Raw genomic sequence first — 12,087 nt, 5'->3', positions numbered from 1 at the left:
ACTCTGTTAAGATGAGGACCAAGATGACATGGTTTCTGACCCCAAGGATCTTAGTAAAAAGCAAGCAAACAAACTTAATATCCAGCAATGAAAGGGATTAAATTAGAATTGTATTAAGTGCTATGACACAAATACACAGAGTGTCATGATGGAAAACCAAATGGTCATGCAGTAATGAGATCAGGATAGGCTGAACTTTGCATGATGAGTGTGATTTGAAATAAAATGGTTCCCAAAGAATGGGCACTATTAAGTTGACCTTGCTGGAGTAGGTGTGGTCCTGTGGGAAAAAGTGTGACAATGTGGAGGTGGGCTTTAAGGGCTCCTATATGTTCAAGCCATATCTTGTGAGACTTGTGAGACAGTCTACTTGTTGTCTTATGATCAAGCCACCCCATTAAACATTTTCCTTTGTAAGAGTTGCCTCGGTCATGGTGTCTCCTCATAGCAGTAGATAAAAGTTGGTACCAAGAGTGGGGTATTGCTGTGATAGGCTAGATCATGTTTTTATTTGGAATAATCTGGACTTTGGTTTAGGAAAGCAGTGGAATGCTTTAAGTGCTAACTAGTTGGCCATTCTAGTAGGAGTGTGGGAGACAGTGTTGCAAAGAGTGATTTGAACTGTGGGGTGCTGGCACAAGAGTTTTCAGAGGAGAGGAATATTAATATGTGGCCTAAAGTCTGGCTTTGAGATATTTTGATGAAGACCGTGGCTGCTTTTTGCCCTTGTCCAAAAAGTCTGCCTGAGGCTAAAGTGAAGGGTTTTGGATTAATTCCCCTGGCAGAGGAAACCTCAAAGAGCCTAATATAGACTCTGTTATATAGTTATTAGTGATAACTTTGAAGATTTTTAAGGAAAGGGAGCAAGTTGAGCAAATAAAAATACAAAATGTATAGATTGAGAAATGGGGCACCAGGAAGTGGAATAGAGCTAAATCCTATGTTCAAGGAGATAAATGGATTAAGAACAAAGGGAGTGGTGACCTCAGGGCAAGATCCCACCCAGCTAGGTTTCCAACTTGTGAAAAGGAACTAAAGAAAAGCTCATGTGTGATGGTGGCACATGCCTTTAATCCCAGCACTTGGGAGGCAAAGGCTGGCAGATATCTGAGTTTGAGGTCAGCCTGATCTACAGAGCAAATTCAAGGACAGTGAAGGTAACCATAACTGAACAAGGGGGGCATGTTCTAGAACTAGCAAGCAGAATAACTGGAAGCTTCAGCCATATGTTCTGGCTTTAGAGTCAAGGAGATACTAAGGAAGGCTACTGAGGCCAGGCATATGTCAGGGCGTTCCCTGAATGGAGACCTAGAAAGGCCATGTGTGAAACAGTGACATTGAAACATGGATGGCCTTTGAGACCCCAGGAAGTTAGAGATGCCAAATCAGTGGAGTGTCTGCCATAGAAAGCTCTAACAGGGAGTGGAACCAGCCCCAGAGAGAGGAATGTGTTGCAGTCAACAAAGGTGAAGAGTTAGAGATCTGAAGAGTGCTTTGACATCAGACATGGAGATGCAGAGTTTGGAGTTTGCCCAGCTGGTTTTCAGTCTTGCTTTGGTCCAGTATTTCCTCACTATGTTCCATCTCCTACATTTTGGATTGGTATTGTATATCCTGTGCCATTATATCTTGCAAGTATATGCTATGCTTTTTGATTTTAATTTTACGAGAAATTATGGTTAAGAAATTGCATGCATTTCAGAAGAGACTGAACTTTTAGACTTATAAGTAGGTTTGGGACTGTTATGGATTCTGGAAACTTTTGAAGTTGGACTGAATGCATTTTTGCATTATGATATGCCTACAAGCCTGGCCTTTTGGGGCCAGGGAGTGGAATGTGGTGGTTTGAAAGAAAATAACCCCCAAAGGGAGTGGCACTATTAGGAGGCCTTGCTGGAGTAGGTGTGGTCTTGTGGGGAAAAGTGTGTCACTGAGTAGGCAGGTAGGCAGGCTTTGAGGTCTTTGAGGTCTCATAGCTGCTCAAGTCATGTCCTCTGCGACACTTCACTTTCTGTTGGCTTTGGATTAAGGTGTAGAATTCTCTAGCACCATGTCTGCTGCATGATGCTATATTCCCAGTGCCATGCTCCCTGTCATGATTATAATGGACTAAACTTATGAACTGTAAACTGCCACCCCAATTAAATGTTTTCCTTTATAAGAATTGCTATGGTCATGATGTCTCTTCACAGCAATAGAAATCCTATCTAAGTCAATGCGTAAATACTGCACTGTTGAGAATATTTCACATGAAGGGAGCTAATTGCTGAAATTCTTACAATGTGGCCAAGGATCTGAAAGAGGGAATCCAGGTGCAGGTAAGATCCAAGATTCAACAGAAAGCCCAGACCTTACAGGCTACATTGATCATGTAAGGATGCTTGACTTAACCTTTAGGATAATGGGAGCCCATGAGAATGTTTCAAGGAGCAGAGTGATATTAAAGGATCTGAGATTTAGCAAGGGAACTTTGCTCACAGAGTAGCAAAGGATTTTCAGGGGAGGAGGGCAGAAACGAGTCAGGAGGTAATCTTGATAACCCAGGTGAGAGATTATGGCCATTAAGTAGAACCCAGGGAAAAATCTAAAACAATTTGATAAATAATTTGATAGGGTTGGGTAAGGGTCATTTAAGATGACCAATTCCTTCTTGGTAACTAATGGTGGCATTTACCAAAAGTTATAGAGGGAAGCTGAAGAAAGGTGTGAATCTCTCTTGAACAGACATACCAAGAACTGAACAAATGAGTGAAAAAGGACCCACAGGTAGACACAGCTTATGAAAGAACAGAACACAAGTCAGATTATCTCAAAGTTACCAGGGGATAAAAATGGTTCACCAACCAAGAAACATGATATACGTTCACTCACAAACAAAACTGGCTTCTAGAACAGCAGATCCATGTAGCCAAAAAAATCCAAGTAGAAATCATTTTTGTACCTAGCAAAACTATCCGAAAAAATATAGGGTCAAACCAGGGCTCAGGAATGTTATTTCATAGGATTTTTTTTTCTGATAATGTGTGCCAGCAAAATGAGGATGGGACATAGGAAATAAGTGGGATTACAATATAAATAATTAAGGTAGACTGTCAAATCAAATCTGGGGATATCAACTTCCTAGAAAGCTAAAATAGAATTCATTCACATTGTAAGAGAATGCTAATAACACTAGTAAGAGTGCCTTCTAGAGTAAAAAAGAGAATGCCTTTCAATACAGAGAATGAGTATGAAGCTAGTGATAATTATAAATGATATTTATGTCTTTTCTCAAGGGAATTTGCAGGAAAAACTGGAAGCTCTCAAAGAAAATCTTCATTTACATATGAAACAAAGTGTAATTTCACATGGGCTTAACCACCTGTTTTTTTTTTTTTTTTTTTTTAATCCTTCTGAGGATATCTAGAGATCATAACACTGAACCAAAAACCACAGAATACAGTTGTGCTGGCTAGTTTCATGTCAACTTGACACAGGCTTGAGTCATTTTGGAAGATGGAACCTCAATTAAGAAAGTATCCCCATCAGATTAGCTTATGGAGAAGTCTGTGGTGCATATTCTTGATTGATGATGGATGTGGGTGAGCATCCCATAGGAGGTGGTGTCACTATCTCAGGTGGCCCTGGATGGTATAGGGAAGCGGACTGAGAAAGTTATGAGGAACAAGCCGGTAAGCAGCACTCCTCCACAGTCTCTGCTGATGCCACCAGGTTCCTTTGGGAGTTTCTGCCCTGACTGCCTTTGATGATGGACTGTGATATGGAAAAGTAAGCAAAATAAACCTCCCCCCAAAACTGCTTTTGGTTATGGTGTTCCAACACAGGAATAGAAACCCTAATTAAGTCAGTGGGCCAGTGAGATGGCTTAGACTCCACCCACTCCACAAAGTTGTCCTCTGACCTCTACATGTCTACTACCACATGTCTACTCCCCAACATCATGTGCATGTGCCTTGTTGTTTATCTCAGAGGGAGACTTTTCTATTAACTAGGATAAGGCTATTTATTATTTTCAAGTTTAAATGTGAACATAGTAGATCAGACATGTATAGAATTAATGATCGTAACAGAGGAAAATGACCATACACTTGGCCTTGATTATCTAAAAATAAAACCACAGCTTCCAGCTGAAAAATGGAAGCCTTAGCTTATATAGTGGGAAGTCAAGAAGAATATCTAAAATTTGTAGCATAAAATATTTCTTTGGGACTGAGGAGATGGCTTAGCTGGTTAAATGCTTGCCATGCAATCATGAGGACCTGAGTTTAATTCCTAGAACTTGCACGAAAGAGCCAGCTGTGTTGGTATATGCTTATAATCCTACTGCTGGGAAGGCATAGATAGATGGATCCCTGGGGCTAGCCAGCCTACCCTTGTCAGTGAGCTTCATGGCAATTACAGACTATTGGTTTTTTGTTTTTTTTTGTTTTTTTATTGCTGGGATAAGACACAGTGACCAAGGCAACTTATAAAAGAATGAGTTTAACTGGGCTGACAGATCCAGGGGTTAGAGTCTATGATAGAGTGACAGATCCGGGGGTTAGAGTCTATGATAAAGTGAAGGCATGGAAGCAGCTGAGAGCTCACATCTTGGTTCGAGATCTGAGAACACATAGGAGGTAGAGAACACACAAGGAATGGCAGAGAACACATTGGGAATGGCACAAGTCTTTTGAAACTCCAAAGCTCACTCCCAGTGACATACCTCCTCCAACTGGGCCTCATCCCCTAATTCTTCTCAAACAGTCCTACCAATTGGAGACTAAGTATTCAAACATATGAGCCTGTAAGTGTCATTCCCATTCAACACAGAGATCCTGTCTCAAAAAACCAAGATGGATGGCTCATGAGAAATGATGTCTGATGTTGACCTCTGACCTACGATCACACATGCACTCACATGGACACATACCTGTATACACACATACACACACAACTAAGTCTTATACTAGTTAAAATATACATATATACATATGTATATAATAAATACATATATATGTGTGTATGTACACACACACACCACAGAGAAACTCTATTTAATACATTTTAATACAGATATCATTAGGGACATGCTTACTTATCAACAAATTACATAACTTTGATGAAGTGAACAAAGGACTGGAAAAAAACAAAGTCCTGAAACTTACCTAGTGAGAGAAATTGAAACTTAGAAAAGACATAAAATGGCAAGGAGACTGAACTTCTCATTTTAGAAATTCCTGTTTAGAAAATCCCAAGCTCAATGGCTTCCTCACTGAGTTCCCACAAACATTCATAGGAATGGAAGCAAGGTCCCATCATTTGGGTGTTTCCCAAGGGTCTAAGTGACTGGAGGTCCAGTGTCCAGAGTGGCATTATTGGGAGGTGCTGTGGAGCTTTTAAAGAGGTGGGACATAATGAGAATTCCTTGGGTCACTGAGTGGTCTACCCTTGAGCTCTCTGAGAAGTCTGAGAAGGTTTCATTATCTTAACCAAGCCTGGCCTCTCCTTTCTTTTTCCAGGCCTACCTCTGTGATTCTCTCCCCATTTATGATCCAGGACTTTATCATGGGTCTTTCACTGTGCTGTTTGGACTTTTAATCTCAAAGATGAACATACCTCTTTTTCTTAATGAAGTTAGCTGCCTCAATTATTTTGTTGTAATGATTAAATGTGACTAATACACAAATCCATCACAGAATCTACACACACACACACACACACACACACACACACACAAATAAGAGGGAATAAAGTCAAATTAAGAAAATTAATAGATTCCTAGTATTATTTTGTAACTAAAACCAGAATGAAAGGAAAAGGTAGGCCAACATCCTTGATGAAGATACTCACCAATATCTTTAACAAAATACAGACAAACTGAACCTAGTAATGTAGAAAATGAATTGTATGGTAGGATCATTTGGGGTCCTTAGAAGGCAAGGTTGGTTTAATTAAAAAAAAAATCAAGCAATATAATATGTTGTATAAATACAATGAAGAAAAAACCCCTACATTATCACTTTACTAGAAGATCAAATATTTGATAAAATCTAACATGTTTTCACAATTAAAGAAAAATTGAAATATTTAAGATATAGAAGCAGCTTCCTGGGTCTGATCAAGGATGTCTACAAAAGATTCATGGCTAATATATTCAATGGGTAAGGTTGAAAAATCTTCCTTCTTCTAAGACTAGGAATAGGATAAAGATATCCAAATTAGCCACTTTTTATTTAACATCATACTGAAATTCTTATCAAGGCAATAAGAAAAAAGGAATAAAAAAACATTCAGATTATAAATGATATTATCTCTACTTGTAGATGACATGGTCTTATACTTAGAAAATTGTGTATGTATATGCTTGTGTATATGTATATATGTGTGTATATATATTTGTGTATGTGTATATATATATATATGCATGTGTATATATGTGCTGAGGGTGTGTATGTATATGTATGTGTGTATGTATACATGTGTGTATGTGTATATTGTGTTGGTGTGTGCGTTGCACGTATGCATGTGTATGGAATTCAGTATCTTGGAAAAATTGTAACATTTCAGTCATAAGGACACTAGACCAATAGACAAATTTAGCAATTTTTCCAACAGAAGTTTATATATAAAATTTCCATAACAATGAAATTGAAATTAAGAAAAAAATTTTATATACAATAGAATTAACACAAGTGCAGGATATATGCACTACAAACTATGCAATAGTTTCAAACTTAATTTAAAAATCACATGGAAAGATAATCCATTTTCATGTGTTAGAGCACATCATATTGTTAAGGTAGCCACATGTCCTCAATTGACTTACATTGTAATCATAAAAATCCCTATTTAAACCTGAATGGACTTCTCATTTCTCCTTAGTTTCTACAGAACTTGACAAGATAATTTTAAAAGTTGTATGGAAATACAAGAGACTCTAAGGAGCTGAAATAATCTTAAAATAAAGAAAAATATTAAAGGACTCATTTCCTGACTTAAAAATTTTATCATAAAGCTCCAATGTCAGTATTGCTGTTGGCATACATAAACACACAGATTAATGGATTAGAATTAATTATCCCCAAAGAAGCTCTTATACTTATGATCAATTTAAAAATTAATATTGTTATCTTTATTTATGTGTATCTCTGTGGGTGTATGCCGAATGTGGTGCCCATGGAGGCCAGAATAGGGTATCACATTCCCCAGACCTAGGATTCCAGGTGTTCATGAGTCACCTGATGTAGGTGCTGGGAATTGAACTTAGGTCCTCTGCAAAAGCAGCAAGCACTTTAAACTGCTGATCCACTTTTCCTACTTTGGATAAACTTCACTTTGACAGGAATTCCCAGACAATTCAATCTTTTCAACAGCTAATCCTGAGACAAGGTATCTACACACCAAATGACAAAATTGGATACCTTATTCATACTATTTATAACCCAGAATGGCTAAAAAGAAATCCAATCTTCTCTCTGGTTCACAATGCTGTAGCTTTGCTGGGCTACAAAGGTAGAGTTTTGCACAGTGATCCTTGAATGTAGAAAAGAAAAAGCAATAGACCTGACAAATGTAAGGCATAGACTACTGCAACCTTAGCTCCAAACCAAGTTTTCCTCACCTTGATTTTCCACATCCTTTAGTGGGTCCACCCCTGGAGACAGGATGAAAAACATGGGAGTGGCTGGTCCTGACTCTTCAAATGAGGCTACAAAATCGAGTGCTCTTCCCATTACATATTTGCTTCCTAACTTTTCCTCAACAAAATCTCTGCGGGAGAAGATAAGCATGTGTATCAGTCTAAAAGTCAACACTTGAGAAAAAGAGGTTCCTAGAAAGGAAAAGGCATGACAATTAAAGAGGTAGGACTGGTTCTAAGTTCAGACCTTGTCAACACTTACTGTCTATACTACTAGTTCCAAGCCATGCATCTAGATCTGGGCTCTTGACTGCTCTCTACCCAGACCTGTAGACTCTCTGTAGACCTGGCATCTTCTCAATCACCTCACCATTCTGGACACTGTCAGCATCATTGTCTTTGAATGACTTTGGCAGCTAAACCTGACCTACTCTATATCCCTGTGATGTGCCAACATGCCCAAGATTTAAGGTCCCACAGGACCCTTTGATAGTCTGTCTTCACTGGCTTTTCTTCTACCCACAGTACTCTTCCAAAGTGTTCTCATTTTGTGTGAAACAAATCCTTCCAGCTTACTAGATGTCTGGACAAACTCCTGACATTCATCAACCCTTCCACTATTCCCCCAAGACATAGCTTCTCCTGTATCCTTCTCAGCTGGGCTATTCTATTGCAGTAGATGGACCTCAATGTGGGTGGTGACCACATAATATTCACAAGTCAACACATTTCCACTTGTGTGGCTTCACTGAGATTCATTTCTCCTGGCTGTTACATGCACACCAGTGTTACAAGTAGGTTTTTCTCTGCCGGTCTGGTCCCACTGCCACACCAGCCCAAAATAACACACAGAGACTCTGTATTTGATATAATGCTGTTGGCCAGGTACTAGTTTCTTATTGGCTAGCTCTGTCTTAATTATTAACCCATTTCTATTAATCTAAGTATTTCCATGTGGTCTCATCTTACCGGAGAGTGGGCCTAGACCTCTGTTCTCTCCAGTCTCTACATGCTGACTCCTCCTTACTACTTCCTCTCTCCTCCTTGTCTCCTAGTCCCGCCTATCTTGCTTTCCTATTGGCCAACAGTGCTTTATTCATTAACCAGTATGAGAAACATATTTACAGAATGATATAACCCATCACACCAGTGCCATCTATCATCCCATTTGGTACTTTTCCCCATTCACTCAACACTTGGCTTCTTGGCTCATGAACCTTCCTACAGTCTGAGTGACATCAACATCTGTGTGGACAGATCTCAAACCAATTGATTTTCGTTCTTTACCCCTTCCTCTACCCAGTACATGGCCATCCTTTAATCAAAGTCATAACTTGAGATTTTGTAAACTATTGTAATTCTGAAACAGTTCATTCTCAGACAGAAATCTTCAGTCCTTGCAGTCACTGCTACTATATTTTTATCTCAACAAGCCTTTGCTTGAATGAGTGCCATGAAAAGTGCAGGAATTTCCATTTCTGGGCCCCATCAGCTCATTCTTCTCACTTCTTTCCTATCTAGTGTAGATGCTGTGTCTTAATTAATTTCCTTAAAAAGTAATGTTTTGAGGTATAGTAAATGCCCCATATGACTCACCCGTGTATGTATATTACCCAATGATTAAAAAAATAAATTTACCAAATTATACAATCTTGACAGTCCAGTATCTGAATATTTTCATTGCACCAGATAGACCTTTCACAATCACATATTTCCCAAGCAGCTGCTAAGCTGCTTTCTGCCTTTGTAGACTCCATGGCATTTGGCTTTGAATCATATTGTACCCTGCCTTTCCTGACTCTTATTTCGCTGCTTTGAAGTCACTGGAACTTTAGCCTGGGAACCGTGTACCTTTGACTCTTACATCTTCAGGGAGAGAATCATCCATTGGTGATGTCTGGCACCACTACAAGTGTAGCTTTGGGAGTCTTTGAGTTTCCTTAGCCATACTTCTGTTTATTTCTTCTCACTTTCCCCCATCTCTCCATCATTTGCTCCCTGCTCTCTTCTTCCTCCTCTCTTTTGAGACAGGGTTTCATGTATTCCAGGCTGGTCTCAAATTTTCTATGAAGCAAGGATGATCTTGAACTTCTGATGATCCTCCTGCCTCTACCTCCGGAGTGCTAGGATTAGAGGCTTGTGCTACCATGCCCAGTTTATGTGGTGCTGGGATCTAGCTGTAGGCTGCATGAATGCTAGGCAAGCATTACACTGACTGAGATATATATATATATATATATATATATATATATATATATATATATATGTCTATCCCTCTTCTCTCTTATTTGCACAGACCCTTGTTCTTTCTTTTGCATATATGTGGTATGTGTGCATGTATGCATGTTTACATACATGGTGCATGCATTTGTAGAGTCCTCATGAATATGTGTGTATGTGCTTGTGGAGGGCTGAAGTTGGCACTAAATACCTTCTCCCCACCTTTGCTCTTGAGATAAGGTCTCTCACTGGTACTCAGACCTCATTGATTCTGACTAGCTGGCTTCGGCATCTCTAAAGATTTTGTGCATTCACCGGGGTTATAGGGAGGCTGTCATACCTATTCAGTGGGTGTATATGTTCTGAAGTCCTACAGTCTGATCTTCACACTTGCATGGTATGCTTTACCATCTCTCCAGTCACAGACCTCTTTTCAAGTCTTTTCCATTCTCTGATTTTTAGCTCCATTTAAGTGATCATCATACTTCTCAGGGAAGTTAGAAGTCAAATATCCTTATTAATTCTTTACCATTCATTTATCAACCTAAAGTTTTAACCACCTCACTCGTTCTCTTTGTTTCTGTGATGTTAAAAGAATTTCCATATACTTTCTGGATCCCTCCATCTTTCTTCATATTATAGGTGATTTGCATCTTTTTTTTTTTAAATGCTGATATTGATGAGCATCTCCTCCCAAACTTTCTATTAGGACATTAAGACAACAGATAGCGTACCCAAGGCAACTGGTCTCATGGGTTGGTATAAAGGTGACCATTACTATTAAGAACATGGCCTTGAAGTTCAGGTATGCCAGTCTGGTCTTCCTGAGATTTCTCTGTATACATGCCTTCCTAGAACCTGTGGCCTATTGCCTACCGCATGGCATAGGTCATCCGGTCAGGCCTCATGGCCCTCATCATGCAGAGGCGCTGCAGGGCTGTCTTGTTCTTCCACTCCTGGGGGAACTTCTCCTTCTCAGGACACTCTGACTCCACAAACTTTTTCCAGCTCTTGGCAGATCCTTCAATGTCTCTATCCAGATTGCAGAATTCTTCCATTGATGAAAGTGCCTAAGGAAGGTTAGAGAATCTTGTTTGAAAATGCAGTTTCTCTAGAAAGCTGATTGCACTAGATTGGGGGTAGAGGACTGAGCGGCAAGTGACATTCTTTATACAAACAGGCCTCATTTTTTAGTCTGGTCTATGAGTCTTGGATCTTTCTTTATAAAAAGTCAAAAACGAGGAAGAATATACACAAGGTCTTCGTTCACACATTGCCCGCCAGTTACAATACAGGCACACCCAGCAGCACTATTACACAGGAAATGGGTCAAAGTAGGTGCTGCAGGGTTTTTTTTGTGTGTGTGTGTGTGGGGGATCACAGAGCCTCAGCATGTAAGTCAGATGCTCTTCCTTGCATTTTCACACTTACTGTACCACCGCACTGTGTCCATCCATCTCTCCAATATCTCTGGAAGGCCAACTCAACATTTTCAGGAGCTACCTAGTCTGTAAGCATCAACTTCAAATAAAGAACACGGGAACCACACTTCTTCATTTACTGCCCCTCTCCAAGGTGTTTTTCTCTATCCCATCCCATCCCAACTGAACTTTCCTATGACAACCTTGGGTGTGTGCCTGACTCTACCAATTCAATTCAAGTTCTGTTCTCATCTCCACTAACTTTGACTCCTGCCTTTTCTTGTGCTGGTTATGTTTATTGTTTGTTAAGGCTCTACAAAGTCCAGTTCAAAGTCAACAAACATAGCACATCCTCTTGCAAATTAGAACAAGATGTCATTGCACCTTTTTGCTAGAACTCCTACAGCTATTCACAGATAGTATGCATCTTATACCTTCTTCTTCCTCATATTTGGGAAGGATAGGAAGTAAGCCAGGCCATTCCTTCCTCTGAAGCTGGAGGGAACCTGTACCATGTAACCTCTGTCCATGTGCAGAAGCCCTACCCCAGCCCATTCATAGCTCCCACCACCCCGAGGCAGTCCTCATTGCTGGATCTCTAGCCTTTTGTGCACAACTTGGAAGCTTGTATTTTCATTCCAGAAAACTTCATTCTCACAGTAGTGTAAAGTTCTTTGATCATATTTATCTCCTTCCTCCAACTTCTCCCAGATCCACCCCTACCTTCCTACCCACCCTGGAGGAGAAAAGGGCCAGTGAAAGAAATACACCAGGGCCCTGAAACCAGAACCAAGAGGTTAGAAAGGGCCAGTGGAAGAAACATTT

At 39.8% G+C, this 12,087-nt stretch overlaps 1 protein-coding gene across 1 annotated transcript in view; it reads right to left on the bottom strand.

The window, feature by feature from the left end:
- Dnah9 (dynein axonemal heavy chain 9) overlaps nucleotides 1-12,087 on the bottom strand; it is a 329,177-nt gene that overhangs the window by 31,009 nt on the left and 286,081 nt on the right. Inside the window, exons 60-61 of the mRNA XM_051180369.1 lie at nucleotides 10,718-10,911; nucleotides 7,604-7,752 (exon numbers count right to left, since the gene is read on the bottom strand). Of these exons, the coding sequence (XP_051036326.1) occupies nucleotides 7,604-7,752; nucleotides 10,718-10,911 (343 nt within the window). The remainder of the gene's footprint in view (nucleotides 1-7,603; nucleotides 7,753-10,717; nucleotides 10,912-12,087) is intronic.

This window comes from Phodopus roborovskii, unplaced genomic scaffold (genome assembly GCF_943737965.1).
Source record: "Phodopus roborovskii unplaced genomic scaffold, PHOROB, whole genome shotgun sequence".
Lineage (NCBI taxonomy): Eukaryota > Metazoa > Chordata > Mammalia > Rodentia > Cricetidae > Phodopus > Phodopus roborovskii.
Note: the sequence above shows the minus strand (reverse complement) of the source record. Positions and strands in the feature narration are given on the sequence as shown.